Source organism: Branchiostoma belcheri, unplaced genomic scaffold, assembly GCF_001625305.1.
Source record: "Branchiostoma belcheri isolate BF01 breed outbred unplaced genomic scaffold, Haploidv18h27 scaffold17, whole genome shotgun sequence".
Taxonomy (NCBI): Eukaryota; Metazoa; Chordata; class Leptocardii; order Amphioxiformes; family Branchiostomatidae; genus Branchiostoma; species Branchiostoma belcheri.
Window position 1 is genome coordinate 2,407,888 of NW_017803157.1, and position 22,546 is coordinate 2,430,433.

The window sequence follows — 22,546 nt, forward strand, 5'->3', positions numbered from 1 at the left end:
ACTGTCACAAGCTTGGCACTCACTGGGCTCTTCTGATTGGTTGACCCCATATTACAACTGGCCAATGAGTGTGCCTGTTCAAATTCTGAACAAATATTCAAATGACAGACAGATACAACATGTGCGGGCCCAGTCTTTTTGGCAAGGAAGCTACAGAGAGAGAACTTAATTAAGCTAAAAAAGGCAGAGGCATCCAAGCTAGAAGAAGACAGGAGATGGAATGATGTGACAAAGACTGTACATTAACATTGCACAGCTGGTGCAGAGATGGAGGGGAGAACTCTCCCTCATGTAGGGCCTAGCAGCAGGAAAGGAATGCCAAGATTGAGACCATAATTGAGGATGAACAATCTCTAATGAGTTGAAGTGAGGAAGAGGGAAAACTCATCACTCAATCTGATTGGTACATGTAATACGTGACCACCTGCTATCTACTGCTACATGTAGCAAGTACAAGTAGTTTGCTACTACAGTCTGGATGTGTCACACTCTGATTCGCTACGCATACTGTGCTCCAAACTGGTGCTTCTTCTACTCCCTCCATGGTTTGATTATGATGCACACACTAAACTACTTTTAGCTGATTTGAACACTCACAGCAGTGCATAGATGTCATCTCTAAATCTCTTCTTTGTTATCTTTTTTTGTATCATTAATTAATAGTTTTTTATAGATTTATTTTTTACACGAGGGGTTATTAAAAAAGAAATTCTTTGGATTGTCACTCTTATGGGGCTAGGAAAGTCCTTGGCCTGAATACAGAGTGATATCAAAGTTGACAAGTACAAAATGTAGTTCAGAGGAATAATAATATCACAGAACAATGTATGACATTCTTGCAGTTTAGCTTTTAGCTGCTAGAGGGCGTATTTTACCTGTATAGGTATGCTGCATAGCCAATACTAGTACATGTAGTTTAAAGCTTTCTTTGTGCTGTACTGGTCAAAATAAGGAATGAAAGGAAGCATTTCCTGCTTCAATTTTTGACTCCTGATGACATCACAACACTGTTGAATGTGTACTGAGGGAGCCGATCACAGGTGCTCTATCATCACCCATACCTGCTTGGCCGCTGCTTCCCTGCCCTTATCAAGTATGGAGGATTTCCCTGGCTCATAGTCCTCTATTCTAAATGGGAGCTGCATGTAGCAGTGGGGAGAGGGGGCAGAGAGGAGAGAGGAGAGGGAAAAGATGGAAATGTAGTCACAGCTTAACCTGGCTGGTTTCAGGAATGGACAATAAAAAATTGTCTTTTTTTGGTAATTATTACAAATCTCACTGCACACTGCACGCAAATATGGTCAGCAAACTTTACACGTATACATATGCCAGAAACTGATTAATATCTGTTCTTGCTGTGTCTAAATCTTTTTATATATAACATGGACAATAGTCCATCACGAAAAGAACACAATCACACGTTGATGCATTTAACTGATTATTGAGAGCTTTGATTGGAGTACTAAGTAATCAATTTGTTTGCACATGAAATCTTTGATTCACAAAATCAGTGTTGATATGGATCATTGGTGTTTTGCTTGAATCATGTTTGGATTTCACACGTCACAAGTACACACGCCATGCTGAAGAGCAGCTGTACCTTGTCCTAGGACCTTACCGGCTGTTCTTTCTCTACTAGGAACTGATACCACAGCTCATCTTCTAGGCTGGGTCTACGTTCCTGTGAGTGCTACAGGAAGGAGGGAGGGCAAGAGAGAAGGCAAGGAGGAGGGAAGTGGAGAATGGAAGAAGAGTTAAAAGAGGGCTGCATGGTACTGCACAGTCTGTGTTGGATATGAGAATATGCACATGACTCGTATTTTGTATGTCAGGGCTTGAGGGCACGACGCCATCAACGCTACATGTATTTATGATAGTAAAATGTTCAAGATCTTCAGAGTTTCTTTTACAATAGGATTTCATATGTACCATTACCAATGGTAAAACATTCCACCTGCTTTTACAAATTAAAGTAGTTCTGGTTCTTGAAAACTAATGAAAGTCTTCATTTTGCTGTATTTGTGTGTGAAGGATAAGTAAAGCACCACACCATACTGTGAGGGATAAGTGCGTCATTCATTAAATCATGTTGACGTGAAGGAAATGAGTTGTTGAGAAACTTGTTAAATGTTATGAGAAAAAAAATAAATTCAAATAAAACACTTATCATACTGTATTGAGAGCCTGTAGTGGTTGACATTAGAGATGAATAAATCAGAAATAGTCACATTTAAATTGCATCACACCTGACCATCAGAAACTACAGTCACCAAGATACTACAGGACGAAAGCTCACTCAAGTCACCTACAAGTATTCTGATTGTACAAGGCAATGGCCATTTTTACATATAGCTGGATGGGAAGAAAAGGAGTGACCACTACACTAGAGTACAAAATACACAGAAGCCAGCAACAGCTACAGGTAAGGCAACGGCTGAAATTGAGAAGAAAGGAAGTCATAGTGAAAGAGACTGGACACCAACAGATCATTGTGTTCGTCACTGATCAGTGATAAAAATAACACCAGCAAGTCACCTGCAATTAAAGCAGAAAAGCTAGCATACCATCAAAGTTCATCAGTCATGGCATGTCATATTATCTTAACTGTATCCCCTACCAATTGTGCAGCCGTCAACCTAGAAATACACCTTAGCATTAAAGCACTAAGAACTACAGTCTCATCACATGCATGAGGTATACACAGTTGAGAAGATACACTTACACTTAACAACAAAATTATTCATCATATTAATCCCTAATACACTAGGCAAGAGTATGAATAATTTTGTTGTCAACTGTTCATGTATCTATTAAGCACAGTTCTTACCATGACGTCTTTTTCGCAGATGATAGGACAAACACACTTCAGTGTCTAGCATAATTGTTCTTGAAGTACATGTAGATTACATCTAAAAATGTGTACACAGCATGGTTTGTCAAATCATTCACTGAGAAAAAGACATCCTTTCATAGCTTCTGCAGATTTGCTAAGGCCTACAGTTCATGTGTAAGACCAGTGGTTATTCAGTCTGCTCTAAGACTTAACAAATTGGCCATGGCCAGTCAATTATACCACTGGGCTTCAACAAAAACTGCAGCTCTTAGAAGTGAGATATTTACAAGTGCCACCAGAAGCGTTTGCCGTATGTGCTTCGTAGCAGTTGTTCTTTGAGGGTGGAAAACTGTCTTTGTGTCTCGGAGAGAGAAAAGAGAAACGAGGATATTAAAGACAGCCAAAAGTACGTCTCTCCTTACGTGGACTGCTTGGTGCTGTGGGGATGAGACTGAAGAGACTGAAGAAACAGGTTCAGCTTTTGCAATTTCCAGGTTTGCTCGCTCCAGGGTTCGAAGGTCTTCCTCAAACTTGTCCATTTCTCTGCTTTTTCTCTGCAGACGTGTTAATATTGTCACTTGTACGCATTTCTTAGGGTTAGAGAGATTGGAGCTTACAGTCAAACCTGTTCAAGGGGCCACCTCTAGCTCTGCAAGGACCACCTGGCAAATGTGACCACTTTTTGTGGTCCCTTAGATAAAATTTCTCCCTGACACAAGCTTGCATCACAGATCCTGTATATAATGACCACCTGTCTACACAGACTAGGTTTTATCAGTCCCCTGAGTGGCCTTCCTGGACAGTTTTGACTGTAAACTATTAGCTTAAGCATCATCAGAGTATCCATCCCCATCCCAGATCTTTCTAAATTAATTATCATAAAAACCAACAAACTACAAGTTTTTTAAACTTTTCCCTTTCCCATAGATGAAATAGATGATCTTTTTGTTGGAAAATAATTCAACATTTTTTACATAACAGTCCTACATTTTTGCATACATTGTATGCATGCAAACTTTAATGCTAACATGTATTAGAAGGTAGGACTCACAGGTTTGCCTGGCTTCCCGAGTGCACCCCTCCCTGGTGTGTAGTCCTCGATCCTCCCAGGGTTTACTGGAGCCACTGTGGGAGATCTTCTACCACTCTTGTCACTACTGGAGGAGAGCACACAACAAATGTTCAGAACTTCCCTTCAAGTTTGTCTACATGCACCAGTGAGATTATATGTTATACAGGGGATTCCACTTATTTGTATATCTTTTAATTGTATATTTCGGGTAATTGTATAGAATTCTAAAACACCAAACCATTTACCATTCACACCATTGTAAAAACAATGCATAATTGTATAGCGCATTATCGTATATATTATCTTGTAATATACAAAGACGGAGAAAAGGCTTTTGAGATGAGTGCTATATTTTCTGCATGCCAACAGCAAGCTTGAACTTTGTTGCCTTTTGCCTAAATGATACTTATTGTAACAGTTCTGTTTTGCTGATAGGATACTTTTTGTGATGTTATGATATTAGACTGTATAATAATCATACATTTAATAAATATATGTTTATTGTCTTCAAAGACAGTAAGTAACAATGAAATACAAAATGTGTGTATTGAATGAGAGAGGACAGAAGGGTCACACTGATAAAATGAAAAACTTAAAGATGGCCAAAAAATAAAAACTTTTGGATAAGAAATGTACAATGTAGTGAATTTTGTGGAGCACAAAAAATAAATAAATTGTTTGGAGCACATGTTATGTAGTAAGACAGCAGGATGTAGGATGGTAGCAGGAGAGATCAGTCCTGTAGTAACTGTTGTTGAAGAGGTCTTGTGACAGCTGCGTGCGGCTACGTGGTGTGCATGCATCCACCTGTTGTTGTTGTTACTACTGCCAAGCCTAGCGTAGCGCGGCTCGTATGAAATGCTGGCCCGGTTGGGCTTGGCCTGTGCGGTCGTCGCAGATTCAAACTCAGTCGGGGAGAATTCACCACTGTACCTCATTCTGAAGGATTCGTCTGTAAAGAAAAGAGAGTACATTTCTGTCAGGAATCTGTTTTATATGAACATAGATGATGTATCCAACATCATCGTACATTTCTGTTGAAGCAAACCTGTACAAACGTTATATGATTCCGTTAACAACAGCATGGCAGCTTCGACGTTAGAGTTACAGTAGCAGAGATGTAGCAGAGTAGTGATATTCACAGAGAATGTAGTTGCAATTGTCAATGCAACACAACGTCAAAACAACACACACATTTCATAGTGTGATTTTTAAGAGTCATAGAAGAAGCATTGTGATGAGTGACAATCAAGAACAAAATGTGAGATTAGAGTCTGTTTTGGACAATAATCATGGTTGCATCACAAGGCAATAGTCAGTCAAGACACTGCACAAACACACAGATATAGAAGGCCACAGTCTCAAACTTTTCATTGTATCCAGAAATTCAATCTCTTTTGGAAAGAAGCCACAGATAATCATTCCCTTTCCATTCGGGGCTGCTTGTTTTGAAAACAAATGCAATGATCACATTGGCGAGTGTGAAAGATTTGTGACAAAAATTATGTCTTCTTTACCTTCCTCTTGCAATTGGACCTCTCCTTCTACTTCTACAATGTACGTGGATGAGGTAGGATTCGAAGGTGCGAGGAGCCAGCAAGATGTGCAGAAAAGGAGACAAGAAGACAAACAGAACAAGCTATAATTGGTGACAGGAAGCACAAAAGTTGAGCCTACATCCAGCTCTACTAAGACTAAGTACATCTAGCAGTTGCTGAGTTCAAGGACTGGTAGGACACTAGGGACAGAACAAATGAAATCGTTATAACTGTAACATGTACTCAGGGCTGTCTCCAGGACTTGTCTCTTCATCCAGAGATGGAAATTTGCTTGAAAAAAAATTCACCCTGTCCATCCCGAAAATCTCAACTTCATGCCATAAAGATATATTTTTGTCAGCTTAAAATGACAGATGGAATTTTGCATACAAGAATGCCCAAGAATGAGTCGCTCAGACGAACATTTAAAGCTGGAGACAGCCTTGCATCTACTGTAGCTGAAAGCAAAGCTTGGGGAAAGCAACAGTTTTGAACAAAACAGCAATGACTCTTTAACATAGAACAAGATGACTTTTAAACAATGGATGATAAAGTAACGTACATAGATAGAGAAAATGTCCTTATTCAGCCATCAAGAAAAACAAAATTCACATTTTTTCCTGATGGCTACAAAGAACACTATCCTCCAACAACTTCTACAAGCTTTTCAAAAGAGTGTGTGCATACATGTAACATATCAGAATGACAGTAAATCTGCTTCAGTAGCTCAGTAGTCTTAACCCTTGTCCTGCTGTGCGCAACATATGTCGCGCGGCACATACAGTACCATCTATATAACACCCTGCATAGGTACGATTTGGGGGTGTTTCTCGTGCAACGCAACGCACCGCAGCGAAACGCAACGAATGCGGAAGTAACTATGCCACTGCAGGGCAAAAAAAATTGGGGGTCTATGATCTAATTAAGACATGAAATTATTGAAAAATATTGTGCCAGGAATGCCAGCAGGACAAGGGTTAAGATTAAAGCAAACACCAGGCAACTTTATGCTCGAGGACTAATTCTACAAGCAAGCTTGTCTACGTTACTGCAACTAATATATGGAAACACATGCACTACAGGAGATATCTACATCTACATGCAGACCACACAAGGTACTCTAATTCTAAACACTGCAGTTTGCTGCTCACTTAGGATAAAGTACAACAACTACACAGACAGGAGTATTGGGGGCCCGACAGGGTTGGATTTGTCTTCAAAAATCAGTAGTTTTAAAAATCAAATCATAAATTTTTTGAACTGATTAAAAAAACTTGTGAGAGTTACAGGGATGTGATTGTTACACAGATTTTACCTTCATACATGATTAGTGGTTCCAGACCTAATAATGAGGAACAAGAATTATAGACTGATTTGTTTTGTGAAGATCAGAACCATTGAACTGTATACCCTGTACAAGCCCCCATAAGCCATACCAATGGAACCATGTCATAATGTGTAATTTTTCATTCTAACTGCATCACATACTTTTTATTTTTCACACAATTTGAGGTATAATGTATACGAAGTTGTACTTAACCACCAAATTGATTTTTTCCATTTTTTTCATTTTTTTTCAGCTGTTACTCTTCTCAAAAAGCACAATTTTGTCAACGGAAGGTTATAACCTGGATTTCAGCACCAAGGACAACGCCCAAAACCCATGGTGTTAAAGTAAAAGTGATCTCGAACTGAAGGTTTTTTTTTTTGGTTGTTGCAAAGATTGTGAAGGGATGGTCTCCAGTTGGCATGGCTTGTCCTACAGAAGGCACACTCTGTACCTCTGTATCTGGTTACATCTTTATCATCCTCAGGAAAAGAGTAAGTAGGCTTGTAGGAGTTTTCCAGGTCTGGAAGAGGTGACATCATGTGAGTGACCCACACTGAACATGCTGGATATACGCAGGACCAAGCATCCTGTTAGTCCCTAACTGTAGGCTTCAGACATATTCCTCAAGATTGCTATCATTCCTTAGGAGAAGCAAACTCAAGAAATACTTCTAAGCCTTGGGATGGGTTGACTGGGTTTGTCTCTACCTACATGTACTGGTGACAACTCATGGATGTTGACTTCTGCATTTGCAAAATTAGAAGTTCAACAAAATTTGTGACATCCTTTCCATCTGGACAGAAGAACACTTTTTTTCAGCAGAGAAGTTTGAACTTGAATGTATCAGCCCAAAACTTTGTTCTGGAGAGCAATGTTTAATCTTATTGAAATGTCGCCAAGGAATAGAACATTTTTTTTTGTTTCAATAACAGAAGGTTCAAGATTAAAGTGCAGAAAAACATTTGAGTTGCCACCAGTCTTTCATAATTTTCTACCACTGACAGTAACTGTAACAATAAACTACAACTTCTACAAACAGTTTGTCTCCTAGTTTGTTTTTTCTTCATGCCATGCATACATTCAAGTACATGCTAAGCATACAGCAAGGCCCACCGGCAAGGATGCAGAAAGAGGAAGCTTAAAGTTTAACTAAGTAGGGGGAATATGCTTGTATGGCAGCAAGTGGTTGATTGTCTTTCCTTGATCCTTGCACTGTTATAGTCAGATTGAATATTTATCTTTCCTCTGTAGTACATAAATTTTGTACAATGTATAATCAAAAGTCTTTGCAACAGTATAGACTTTCTCCTTATCCATATATAACAAGGCAAGGTTCAAAGAAAAACACCCAAGTTTGGAAGGAACAAGTCAACTTGAATGGAGCTGGAAGATATCAGAGGATTTTGAGATGCTGAAAGAAAATAAAGGGTTGAGTTTAGACATCAACACAAAAAAAGATGTACGTTTGCCTAGAAAGCATGTCAATATATACAGAAAACCTAAAGTCAAAGATCTCAATGGATGACTTTGAGAATGATGAGAGTACATGTATGGCCTAGAGATGCAAGTGTCAGGGCTGAAAAGGGAAAAAAGGGAATTACATGACACTGTGGACCTTTGCACGCTCACAACGTATGACACAGTTGTCAAAAACTGAAAATACTGAAACTGAAAAAGGATTGTACCATAATATACATTGACACAAAATAATCACTACAGATGCATGACAACCATTCCCAATATTTCTGACTGCACTGAAATAACAACAAACTGAGAAAAAATAGAAACTATGGTTACCATTTTTTGGGATGAAGATTCTTTATACTAACTTTCTACACACTCAGTATATGTACAATCATAACTTGTAAGTCTATGAGAAGTTTAGTGACTAGTGGCACATGTCAAGTAAAATCTACTGTCATTATACTACATGTATTTTAAACTACTGTAACTACAGGGCAGGCTGAAACTGTTAATGTTACCTTCTCTATCGGGTCTGAGTTTGTTGAATGTGGGATGATTGAGGAGTTCTATGATAGCAAAAAAATAATGAAGAAATGAGAAATAGAAGGAGAGAGGAAGCGACAGAAGAAGTTGCAAAAGAGAGAAAGACAAGCAGAAATAAAGATGATTGCAAGAAAGGAAAATGACTAATGGTAATACTGGATATGCTACCTCTAAAAGAGATTGAAAAAAAAGTACAGGGGTTTGAAAAATGTATTGCTAGACTATCTCTGGATAAGACTGCATAGGGATCCTTGCTTTGTTGTTAATTTCTTCAAGAAGTACTGTACAAATGTAATTCACTTTATGTTGAACTTCATGGTAGCAAAATTTCCCTGTCTGAGAAAAATGTAGGTGTTCACGGGAGGGGTCCACAGACATGATTTGTTAGCAGTAATGATAAGTTCACGGTACAGAAATGACCATGAAAACCGTGAGCATGAAAGTACCACGAAAAAATCAATTCGTGGACTAAATGTAGCTCATCATTTTAAGGGTTGAACGTAGCACTCAAAGATGAAGCCAAACACTTATTCCCACCACCTTGCTATTAACAGTAGCACCGCACTACATCAAAACACAACCTTACACCCAGAGTCAACACCAAACAAAGCAGTTCTGTGAGCAAATTTAACCTTGGCTGGATGCATTTTCTGACTGCACCTCATCTACCCTACTTTCCCTGGCTGCAAGAGAAAACACCAACCAAAACTAGTCAGTGAAGTTCATTATAGATGCTGCACACAATTTTCTGGTTGTGTCTTCATATGGGTGAGACAATTATAGCAATTTTGCAAAAAAATGTTGTAGAAATTTGACAGCAATTATTCACAGCAACTACAAGCAAACAAGGTGCAAAGGAAAAGTTGGACCTGACTTATGAATAGAGACAGTCACAGAGAACAATTGTCTTAGCCCTTTTGTGGATTTTTGTGTTTTTTTTTTAATTGGTAGGTAATTAGAAGGAAAAAAGAAAATCAATGTTAATCCTGACTAAATTGGAGTGTAAAGTTATAATTCTAAAAGGGAAAAGGCCTTGTCTGTCTTAAAAGTTTGTCTAATAATCATAGAAAGAGGAACCTAAACAGTTTGATTCATATTACAGGGGAAAGATCAGAAATTAGAGATGGAGTGAAAATACAATCAGTGTAACCTGCATTATTGACTGGGTCTCCAAAGACAACTGGAAAAGAAAGGGTCAGAAGTTAGTGTCTATTGTCATGCCACTACTGGTGAAAGAATACACTTAGAAGTCTGAGACATGTGTAAGGACAACATGCATGTCAACCTTACTGAATCTGGTTTTAAACTCTATCTAATCAAGAAGTTGACAAATGCAGTTGTTTATGTGAATATGCTTTTTGTCTTGATAGGAGAACAACATATTTTCTTATCAGGAGCAAAACATTACATACATGTAATTTATTATTGTAAATTACAATTCTGCAGATTTTGTCAAAAAATTCTTTACTTAACGTTGAGAGTATAGAGACAGAAGAATTAAGTGCAAAACTGTGGGGAAAAAGTAACAGTTTCAGCTGAGTTTGGTTGGAGGGTCAACAGACATGGTCCTTTTATCTTCAAAGGTAAATCAAAGAATACCAACAACTACATGCCTGTCTAGTATACATTGTATATTAAACAGCAGAGTATGACAATCATTCCTGAAAAAAAAATTCATGGCAACATAATATATATAATATCAAACAAAACTGTTTCAGTCTATTGTCATAATGTTTAGCATACTAATAGTATACAATTCATGTACAAGATTATTTCTTACACTGAGTCACAGGAAAAATGTCTCATAGTATATGTACTATATAATACAGTCATGTAATACATACTGGTATACATTGTAAAATGTTAGACAATCATAATGATCATATGGTAAAAATATGAACACCGTAAAATACACACGTTTGTAAAATTTCGATGAATCTTGTAGACTAAGTAGAAATTATCAAAAGATAGGAATTGATGTACACTAAGTTTCTCACCTCCTTTTTTGCCTGTGTCGTGCATGGACTTGAACATTTTCTTGTACCAGTCCTTTTGGTTCTCCACACTCTGTAAGACAGGCATTAGAATTACATTTAACAAACATGTAACCATCTCTATACCAGGGTAGGGTACAGGCCGGCTCAAAAAAAGGGCAGATTCTTTGCAAGAAAGACTTGTCCTTTTCTTTCTTTTCAATAGTTTTGAATAACCATTTTGTTCACTGACAGAGACATTTTTCAAGAATTGAAAACTTGTTTTCCCCTTAAAGTTTGTAACAGTTGGAATGAAAATGCTATGATTCCATGTATTACATTTTATATTTTGTTTAATCATTGACACTTTGTCAAGTAAGATATTTAAGGTTCAAACTGTAATTTTTTTATCAGATCAAATACCATACTGCTTAAAAAAAAGGAAGTTTGTAGATTTCTCACATTTTCAATATAATCATTAAGCAGTTGTATGTGTAGTTATGTCATTTCAATTTTCAATAAACTCTGAAATACATGTACAATGTATATATTATATTAAGTACAAACAGTCAGTTATTTGTTGAATGAACTTTATGTTGATGTTTGTTATATAATTTTAGTTGAAGTATTTGATTACTGCATGATGGTAACAACGTGTCATCTTGGAAGTGAAATCACTCACTCCTCTGGGGTTACTCTCATCTAATTAGGTGATGATGATTACGTAATAATTAGCACTTTAATTAGCATCTGGGTGGGGAGTGCAGCTGCAAGGGTTTAAAATGGACTCATTGATCAGGTGGCTAACCTGTGTCAAACATTAACAGCTCTTTTTTCTGCTGTTTTTTCAATATTATTTGTTATACATTGCTGTGACTTTGTCTATGTTCAAAGGAATGGATAATTATGTAGTGTTTGGTATTTTTTTTTAACCGACTTCAACGTCATTTTTCCCCAACTGGGGGTTAGACGTGCTTGCACCAGGTACAAGTCTTTTTTTTGAAGCAAGAACAGAATATTGATATATTGAGTTCTGTCTTGCAAAAAGAAATTCAGGTTTCAAAAAATTGGTAATATTTGTAATCAAACAAAAAATGTGTACTTAGTACTAGTACTTTTCATTTTCAAAATCTTTATCATCATTCTGGCATTTTCATTGACTCTTGCCAAAAAAACATAGTAAGAAGATTACCACAAACATTTGTTTTATGAATTGTGTCATTTTTATGGTGTAACAAAATAATCTAGTGCTTTTTTTTTCTGAGCTTAACACAAAGTGTTACAGTAGTATTTGACGCAGGTTTGCCAGCAACAGTTGTCATATATTATATTTCCTGTGTGATCAGCCACTGCAAGTAGTGAGGAGGGGTGGGGAGGGGGGTGGAATGTGCCCATGCAGTGTGAAGACCACTCACTGCTCGAGTCGACGTGGATACCCCTGATTTGCCAGTAAGTCTCTCTGTGGTTCGATGCTAGAAGGAAAACACCAGAATGTTGTAATGCTACCCTAGAGCATGACATGAAAAGAGACACCGCTGAACACCCATAGCAGCATGGAAGGTCTGATCTCTCCAGATGGCATAAGATTATGGGCTGTGTGTTCAAGGAAGTTTTGTGTGTTTGAGGTTTCATTCAAGAATAAAAATCTTCACAGAGCAATGCTCTTTCACTTTGAGTACCAAGAAGTACAATGTACATTGTATATTAACTGATGGCAGCTCCTGATAGTGATAGAGTGTGTGTCAGATGATAACCAACCAGAAGGGGTGACGTCTGTCATCTCTGATCACTTAGTTAAGGGCCATGTACATTTTGTTTTGATTTAAAAGATTAGATTGACAAAAAGCACTTCTGTATGTAATTGAGCAAGTTATTAGGCATAGGAATATTGTCAGAGAGTATGACCAATTCTCTCAGCAAAAAGATTGACATTTTGAAAAGTAAATCTTTTTTTTGGGTTGCCATTACAAATTGGATGGCACCCAGGGTAGTTCAGGGTAAACATTGACAGAAATATTGTACTTTCTGTATCTGATTCTTTGAGCTTTAGATTGACAAAAAGTATTGTACCTTCTATATGAAATTGAGTAATATTGTCAGACAGTTTGAAAAATATCTCTGAAAAACGCCCCCAAAGATTAAAATTTTGTAAATTAAGACAGAGTACAACCCATAGCCATGTCATGGAAAATATCAGACCAGCAAGCACTGAGACAGAAACAGAAACAAGACAAAGCAAGACAAATGGAATTGCTCCGTTTGAATCCCTCTCACTCACCGATCTTGTTGACGTGGGCATGCCTGACTCATCTTGAGGCCCAGCTCCTTCAAACTTCACTTCCTTCGAATCCACGACGTGGTAAGTCTTTGTCGTCTTTGGTTCCCTCATGGGGTAGTATGTGTCTGTGTGCACCACGTCCCCCTCCACGATCTTCTCCTGGTAAACTGCCCCGTCTGGCAGGTCAGTCTTTGGTGTGATGTACCTTCCTGTTGGGGTAAGAATGGAGAGTAACAATCATGCATCACATACAGGAGTATCAACCACGTGGGCCCATGTTAGAAAGTCTACTCTCAAAAACCATGTTAAACTTGACAGTGAAGGAAGACACACACATTCTTTTTCAGCTTTTTTTTCCATAATATGTTCTACCACTGCATTAATTTTGTGTACATCAGACAATATGCTACAGTTCAGAGACCTAATATCATTTTACCTTTTAAAGCTGAAATAGAATGTTGTGCTACACTTTCGTTCATAGCTGAGGCTAGAAGGCATAAACAAAGAAATACTGCAAAAGGTATAGAGGTACAAATGTGTAAGTATGCAGTAACCTGAATGCAACTAGTGCCTAGTTGCATGCACATACAGAGCCGCTACAGCAACAAAGTCAGCAAGCTACATGCACTACGTATTGTACATAAAACTGAAAAGGAATAAAATGTTTGAACGGGGAAAAAAAATACCCTGTGGTTGAAAGATCAAGCAATGCCACAAGTAAAATAGTTAATATGAAGTCCACAGGATTTTTCACAGGCCAATACATAGTATACTGTGTGTATATAATGATTCTAAAATGTTTTTGACTTGAAGCACTACAGCAGCACACTACAACTGTAACAGAAATCAATACAGTCTGCATATTGCAGAAAAAAAGCATATGAAGCACTATCAGCAATCAGCAGTTGCAGCAGCAATAATATTGATTTCAGAAACAAAAATGCAAATAACAATAAATATTAATAACCAACAGCAGCCTGCACCCTCAAAAGTTTTAATAGACACATTGTCAAGATCAAACCAGATCACAAAACGCAGTAGCCAAGATATCTTTACATGTATGTAAGGATTCATAATGAGCTTGAATGCTGTGATCATGGGATGCCCAACTGTTCTTATTTTGCTTTAAATTAGCCACTGACAGTTTGCCAAAAAAACAAGTTACTTAAGCGATTTTGGAAACGGTCAGACATTTCAGTTTACTAACTAAAGCATCCACTACCTTTTGTCAGTGACACTAGTGAGATCTCAAAATCAACAGCTTTATTACCACAAATGATCAATTGATATGCAAATAAAGTGGAGACAATTTCTTCATAGTCCAATAGGAAACAAAAGTTGGACACTGACACTTTGGGTCAGAATGCCACAATGCTGGTGCAAGCTACTGTTCTGTAAGCATGCGCAGGGAGAGACAAAAAATAAGAGAAGCTCCAAATAATGAAAGTCGATCCAAAATTAGTAGGTAAAGACCTGAGGCAAGCTTGTTGGCATTGTCATGCACATGCTCCGTGTGTCTCTCTGTGGGGAAAACCAGAAACATGGTCAGCAACAAAAATACCCCAAATCATCAAAGTCAGACAACTTTTCTACTGCATTAACCATTCAGCTAAGCAATGTATTTTGAACTTTATGGTCATCCTTTAGGCCACACCAAAAATTGCTTCTTGGATTTGCTCGCTTCTTCTTTTTTTTTGATGTTGAAAAAAAGAAACATTTCAGGTTCGAAATCAACTCGTAAACGCTCAATAGTTTTAGCCCCAGCAACTGAGAGAAGTCCTTGTCTTCCTAGTTGTTATAGTTTTTTTTAGCTTTCATTAAAGGTTCAAAATTCATTGTTTGAATTATAAACCAGCATGGTATGTTCATTTCATGGCTCCTATCATAGCACTTGGGGCTATCATAGGATGCCCTGTTTTACTTTTACTGCTTTTTTTCCCTGTTGCTTTATATTTTTTCTGAAAAAATCTGAGAACCAATAAGTCAAACTGATGTGGCCTTACAAGGTTTCAATTACACATGTACATACATTGTGTACTGCTATGTGTTAACATCTGTGTCCATAATATCACCAGGGTCCATAATATCGCCACCCTGAGAAATAGTGTGCTTTTGCATACTTTTGGTATGCACTCCTGCACACCTCAAATGTACATACCTAGGGTATGTTGTAGTAAAAATATTAAAAGCACACTTTTTCTCAAGGTGGCGATATTATGGACTATGGTGATATTATGGACACAGATGTTACTAAGCAGAACTGAAGACCCATGCTTAGCTGAATGAATACTTGGCAAGACAGAAATATTGTCTGACCCCCAGAGATGAAACAAAATGAAAATGAAATGAAAGAAGGATGGTAGACTAGACTACGTACCCTCCCTCTTCTCTGTACAAACAGTGTAAGGAAGTCATGAGGAGCACACAGAAACAAACATGGGGGAGAGAACAGGTGGCCAAGAGATCAAGTCAGAAAATAAATCCAAAAGATTAGGAAAAGTATGAGCTTTGAAATGGGTTTTTTTAAATATCTAATATTGGGAAAAGAGTATTTTAGAAATATTTATGATTAAGGTATTGCTGACAACTAAATGTTTTTATGTTGTTCATCCACAGTTGATTGCCCAATTCCTAATTAAAAGTTTATTTATTAATTGGCTAGAAATAAGTTAACCTTAGCCTACATTTGAAATAGATCTTATTAAAGTGGAATGTACATGACAAAAATGGACACTGAACTTATCTAAAGTATCATTATTGTTTTCTTAGTACACAGATGATACCTTAAAGTTTAAACTAATTATAATAGTGCAAATTGTATTAGTAGACACTGATTGGTTACAACAATTATTTCAAAATTATTCTATGACAAACTCCCTTGACTCAGGTTTACCAGACTTAGTGCAAAGTGCAGAAGTTGTACTCATAATGCACTTTGCATGCCAGAATCATAAAACCCCAAGTGCATGAAAGTAGCAACCACTGTATTGTGCATATTAATAATTAACTGTAATAATTGTACTGTATCATTAGTGCCCAAGGAATAAGCAGTTATGGATCATTAAAAATGTATTGTGATGGTATCAGTCAAGTTAGGAATGGGAACACGATGGTACATGTACGACAAGGCGCTCGCAAAGCACAAGAGCACGGCCAGCATGGATATTTGCCACATACATTGTACACAGTCACACTGACATTATCACTGATACGCAGAGCGTGGCAGAATCAGTGGGGATGGTATCCACAGTGCTAGTAGCATTGCACACAAAACAGGACTGGATCAATGGTTACATCTGACAAACTGACACAGGCAAAGTCTGAAAAGAAGTTCTGTTGGTTAATACATGATAGCTGCTGAAAAAAGTATCATGGTTCATGTTATTGCAAGGGGCACAGCATTGTAATTCAGCAGAAATATTACAGATTACGTCTAATATCTTAACAACTGTTATTTGAAGTGAGTGTGCCCATTCTTTAAAAAAAATCTTCCGCAGCATGGAACATGCAAAAGTGCAGGAGTCATTGTCATTCCCAGTGTGGCCCATCCACAAAATGTGCAATTGAAAAACTCAATCCCAGCAGTGTGCATGTATCAGAGATCATTCGCTGAAGTTGCTGGGCCCACCTGGCGGAAGCCTGTGGTGTTTTAGCAATGTCGTGGTGGGGCTTTCCGTTTTGGGCAGCGAGGAGGTGGACTCCGGACTGAGGCTCCGCTCCACCCCGTTCACCCTCCCGTGCTGAACTTGAACCTTGACCTCCGAGGAACTGTGCGTCAGTTTCTTAGCCATGGAAGACGTTGTTGGGGACAAGGAGGTTTCCGACGAATCTGAAGGAGACTGTGGAAGGAAAGCGACAAGTATTGAGCATCATATCTTGAAAGTTCATCTGTGTTGGTAGAAGTCATTATGCAGCAAGTTTAAACTGTAATTTCCAACACAAGAAATTGGAGTCACCCAAATTTTTGACTGTACAACTCCAGTCTTTGTCAAGGAATGAACAATCCACCGCTTCCGTGACGTCACGCAGGTAACACACGTTCATTCCTTGACGAAGACTGGAGTTGTACAATCGAAAATTTGGGTGAGTCCAATTTCTTGTGTTGGAAATTACAGTTTAAACTTGCTGCATATTGAGCATCATATTGTATTCACGACATTGTTATACTTAAGACTAAGAGTTTCACTAGCTTTAGTTCAAATCTACATTGCACTGGATATTTGCTTTCTTCATTGGCCTGATCACTCAACTGTTGTAGCATGAACTACATGCATTGGGTGAAGTTCTCTCATCATTTGCAGTCCACAAATATCAAGGTCTTTGCACTTGCCTTGTTCACATTATGACAGCCAGCTTTTTTGGACTAAGAAAATGCCTGGGTGACATTATTCCTCAGTCAACATAAATAGAAGAAATTATCTTCGATCCAACTGATGATACATTCAGCAGTTATGACATTCATTTTGCACCTGGATCTTTAAGCCTTTACTTGTACCAGGGATACTTCTACTTTGTCCAGAAGTGTCTCAAATGCATTCACAAGAAGCACAATGCCAAGATGCTTATCTTGATGCAAAAGATGCAGAAAAGTTTGAAATATAACATGAAAGAGGATAACAGTCTTTGCAAGGATGTCAGCATAACAAAAAACAGGCTGCCGACATTTACATGTATGTCATGCAAATGCATTACATTACGAGGAAAAATGAGATGAGCCAAGGATAGGGTAGGTGTAGGTACCACTTTCTTCAAGCGTGGTGATATGGCTTTCTGAACAACCTCTGCTGCTGCTGCACTTCTGGGTGATCTGCCAGGGGGCTCTTTTTGGGACACAAGTGGGGAGAGGACTCTGGGAGGTCTGCTAGCTACGGGGGAAACAAGTCTCCCTTCTACTGATATAAGCTTTCCGGGGGAGTTGATCCTAACGGGGGAAGAACGAGCTTCGACGAACTGCTCGGTGGGGCCGTTGACCTCTGGGCGGTTCGGGGAGGGGGAACGGGAGCGTGAAGCTCGCCACGGGATAGGGGAGGACGTCGTCTTGGGGGCATTGTCCACCCGATAGGAGGCGGAGGTCTGGGCTACTGGGGCGGGGACTGGGGACCTACGGGACACAGAGGGGGAGGGGGAACGCCAGGAGGAGGAAGGGGGGGTGCTACTAGCGGTGCCACTAGCTGGCTTCCAGAGGTAACTCTCCTCCGGAGTCGGAGGGGGCGGGCCCTGCGGAACGAAGGAGTGAGAAAAGAAGGCTGTTGGAGAACGAAAGACAGAAGGTAGAGCAGAATGAAACTGTAGGGGATTAAATCAGCGTTAGGCAGAATAGAAAGCAACAAAATGGAGTGGGGTGGTGTGGCGTAACGGCAGTGTGCTCAGCTTGGAACCAAGAGGTCCTGAGTTCGAATATTGCCACGCCACCAATCTTGTACCCTTAGGAAAGGTACTTTCCTGAGTCGGACTTAACTCTGGTGAAAATGAGTGTTGTCTATTGTCCCTCTGCATTGGTGGTGGCATAGAAGTAAGTTGAAAAAGTGTGCCATCACCATGTCTTGAATGTGTTAAAAGTTGGAATAAAAAAAACTAACAAAACGGAGAATTTTTTTACTGTTATTGTTTTGGAATACTTGATCAAGTGGGACAGACAAATAAAGCATGACGCACACCTTCAGTTTTCTAAATACCAGATTCCATCTAGTTCTACATAGGAAGGTTGTTACAAAACATGTTGTCAAGGCAGCTGACATGTCCCTGCTGGACTAGTACTGCTATAACCTAATGTTGAGACTGATCGTCTGCCATGTCAAGTTACAAAGGTTTAGAAAGTTGCTCAGTGGTGGAAAAAAAGGGACAGAAGTGGCTATGCTGTATCATATATTCTTCCTAGGATAATTGATTCAGATTAGAACAGCTACATGATGTCAATGTTTCTTGAAGCAGCAAATTTAAGAAAGAAGGTTGTTTAAGGAAGAGGTTGGCAGCAGGAAGGAGATGACTTACAAAATGTAGGCGTCTTTCACCAGAGGGATTAGGATGCCGACCTTTGTTAAGACTGATGATTAAAACACATCCCTGGACTTTTGCAGCAGGGGCCAAGAGATTATCCTACAATTTGGGTTTGGACTAAGGTTTCAAATGTCTGTCCAAGGAATGCTGCTAGTTTTCTGTCATTCCAACACTCCAGCCTCTCAGTACTGTTGCCCACAAAGCAAAATCTTTGCTGAATCTGGAACAGTAAGACTGGTAACTGTTGCATTGTGCATCCTATCTAAACAATTGGGTGCACAAAAATTTTGGGGTGCACCATTTACGATAAAATAAGTTTTTTTAGAATGTCAGCCAAAACTAATTATGTTTCAACATCTTTACATACACATAAACCTGCAAAAATATTTTAGTGCACTGGACCAGATGCATCCACAGAAACAAACTGAGTGCACAGCTCCAAATTTGGGTGCACTAAGGTGCACATGCACCCAGTATTTCGAGCCAGACTATATAGTACTGGAAGAAGGTTAAAAAAGAAAGAGAGGCTACGAAAAACCTGGATGTTTTCCTACCTGAGGCCGGTTCTGTGGCCCCTTCAGGTCCACCCGGATACTCTTGAAGCCCTTGCGCGCGGCGGTGGGGGAGGGGGGCACGTTGGAGGGGCTCCAGGTGTGAGGCTGGTTCTTCAGGTTAACCTCGTCCGCCAGGTGAGTGTCGCCCTCCGTCTCCAAGGGCGGGGTCGGGCAGGTCGGCGACCACACGCCTTTCACAAGGACAAAAAATGTCAATCATCAATAATAATAACTGTGGTCGGCTAATATATTATCTGAAATTCTTAGGAAAACACAAATTACACACACACAATTTTCTTTGCCATCTGACAACATCAACTTTTCAATCTACTTTAACATACAGGCACTGCTTATAATTATTATTATTATAATTAATGACAGAAAGATGACACTCCTTTCAGATTGACACAAAATGTCAAGTAAGCTATATGAAATCAATAATAATAATAAAAAATAACTGTGGTCCGCTTATACATATTTTTGGAAATTCTTAAAAAACCACAGATGAGACAACTTCCTTTGCCAGCTGACAACATCAACTTTTCAATCTATTATATTAGACTATATATACTAATATACAATTCATGTACTACTTAATCATAGGAAGATGACACTGACACTAAAGCCTTGCCATGATCTTCTATTTACTGAAAACCAAACATGGAAGGGCATCTGTCACAACGTAGATAATTGCCTCATAATCTCTGGACCACGTTAAAAATAGATACCGACCAATTTAGCTCAATATTCCTACAGCCCTCTCCGCTACCCCAGGCCCAGTCCCGTGACAGCAGCCCTTCCAAAAAGACACCGACGTCCTGCGGAGATGTGACGGATTACCGAGGACCCAACCCACTCCAGCAGTCTCCCCTTTCACATCAACCGGCCAGAAACTTGGCACCTCCTCAGCACCAATATTTAACGCAGTTAGCTGCTGAATTTCAAAACAACCAGTCCGGGCAATCGGCCAGAATAAAACAGATCTAAGAACCAGGATTTTCAAACAGAAGGATTCAAACTGTGGCAGATTTTTTCTTCCATGATTTGAAAGGTAAGTATCGTGTATCGTCGGTACACCCAAAACTGGGAAGACTCAGAGAATACTGCCAAGAATTCCGTGGACCGCATCATTCCAAAGACCAAACCGGTCAAATACCAATGACTAAGACACCTGTCACTATGCTGGCTTCACGCAACCTGCAAAATGTAAGACGTAATAGTATCTGATGTATCAGAATCCGTATGGTCCTCTAAATCACACTGTGATGCAATAATTTACATCAAACAGGAAAATAATTGAGTAGACTGACAGTGTATCATTTGTTTACAAGTCATGTTGAATCCTCAACACGTTACAATTATTATTATCATGAATAAAAATATATCAACTTTCTTGTGCCCCAACTGTGGCTGGGACTGCCATGGGAAGATGGGGCTCAGATCAGCCATAATAGGGCCACAACACCAGACCTACATGTAGAGTGCTACCATCATCTTTCCAGATGGAAGGATACATGTATAATCTATTGATTCAGAAGCGTCAACAAATTCAACTTTCTTCTACTTTATAGCATCTTAATTCTAACTGTGACGACATTCTGATGTAACATACATACAATTGTGAATACATTGTACTTGACACACGTATATATGTGTGTGTGAGCAAACCTACCTGGTGTAGGTGAGGCCCTCACGGCGTTGAAAGTGGGGGAGGGAGCTCGCGTTCTCAGGCTCATCTTCTCGTTCGCCACGTCGTCCACTACGATCGTTTCCGGTCTCTTCGGCGCGACGTTCCTTTGCTCCGTTTTTGCCGGCGACCTCTCCCGTTGCCTGGCTGGAGGAACGCTGCCTGAGGTAGGCATGTCAACACTCGAAACTTTTCCTTTTGGAGACTTTCCGGCTGCCCCTCCAGTACCGGTCTGCTGCATTTTTCCTGCTATCATAGTAACCGACCCGTACCCCTTAGCAACGGGGCTGGTCGGCGACTCTGGAATAGCAAGACACCATCACAGGCTGAGTCAAAACAAGGCTCAAACTAAAAATAAATGCCAGCATTTAATAGTGATCTACATGTACCAGTGTCCAAAGAGGTAAGGCATAGTAGTGTTACCGTATATGGACAGCTGTGTAACCCAAGAAGGCAGTAAATGCTTTGTTACCTTATAATAAAACCTTAACATTTATACTCTTATAGATACACAAACATGAATGCATAACCACTAGACAAGTGTCAATACTACGTAGATATGTGTACTGGTACAGAATGACAGTTCTGTTGAGAGTACAGCTTTCAATAAAGAGAACAATTCAGATATTATGCCTGAATAAATAGGACATACAACATAAAGTTTATTACACATATACGAGTGTGACCCATGGAACGAAAGGGAAAACTTGTGTCCACAACATGAGACAGTCATAAAACCAATGACATGGGCAGGTTGTATGGTGATGATATGACTGACATTGAGACAACACTTCAGCCTGGGTTCCAGACTGTTTCCAGGGCGTATATACTATAAGAGACAGCTATGAGTGGGACAATTTGTTACCATGAAGTTAAAATGTAGAGTTATAATGACAGAGGGGTCATCGGATATTGCAAAATACACACGTAGAGGCAATGTATGTACATTCTGTATCATACATGTACAACATATCAAATTTTATATATTCTAGAGAAAAAAATGAGCAATAGAAGGCATAATGGTTCCTACTCTCTAGACCAGTGTTGTAAAGTTGACCAAGTTTGTAATATAGGGAAAAGACTCAATATGTAATACATAAATGACAGTGATATTTGTAGCTGTACTTCTGTAAAGAAATATAAAGACAGGCCTTAGAAAGTTATACACAGTAAAGGTCGAAATGAATAAAGACTTTTATTCTAAGATGAAGTAGACAACTTGATAGATTAAAGATAGGGAAGAACTAACATATCATATGGACTGATAAGGGTACAAC

General features: G+C 39.0%; 1 protein-coding gene across 50 annotated transcripts in view; it reads right to left on the minus strand.

Annotated features, from left to right (window-relative positions):
- The window catches only part of LOC109466753 (sorbin and SH3 domain-containing protein 1-like), an 85,273-nt gene that overhangs the window by 22,760 nt on the left and 39,967 nt on the right, over positions 1–22,546 (minus strand). For 27 of the 50 annotated variants that reach the window (XM_019764560.1, XM_019764527.1, XM_019764564.1 and 24 more), the window contains 16 exons: positions 21,255–21,569; positions 19,583–19,773; positions 17,772–18,248; positions 16,660–16,870; positions 15,409–15,420; positions 14,505–14,552; positions 13,032–13,240; positions 12,169–12,225; positions 10,778–10,847; positions 9,931–9,960; positions 7,225–7,293; positions 5,423–5,455; positions 4,713–4,857; positions 3,885–3,990; positions 1,619–1,690; positions 1,062–1,139 (listed from right to left, as the gene is read on the minus strand). In XM_019764560.1, coding sequence (XP_019620119.1) covers positions 1,062–1,139; positions 1,619–1,690; positions 3,885–3,990; positions 4,713–4,857; positions 5,423–5,455; positions 7,225–7,293; positions 9,931–9,960; positions 10,778–10,847; positions 12,169–12,225; positions 13,032–13,240; positions 14,505–14,552; positions 15,409–15,420; positions 16,660–16,870; positions 17,772–18,248; positions 19,583–19,773; positions 21,255–21,569 — 2,123 coding nt within the window. Of the gene's footprint in view, positions 1–1,061; positions 1,140–1,618; positions 1,691–3,255; positions 3,388–3,884; positions 3,991–4,712; positions 4,858–5,422; positions 5,456–7,224; positions 7,294–8,755; positions 8,804–9,930; positions 9,961–10,777; positions 10,848–12,168; positions 12,226–13,031; positions 13,241–14,504; positions 14,553–15,408; positions 15,421–16,659; positions 16,871–17,771; positions 18,249–19,582; positions 19,774–21,254; positions 21,570–22,546 lie in introns of all 50 variants that reach the window. The other 23 variants (XM_019764550.1, XM_019764555.1, XM_019764531.1 and 20 more) reach the window with 23 other exon arrangements.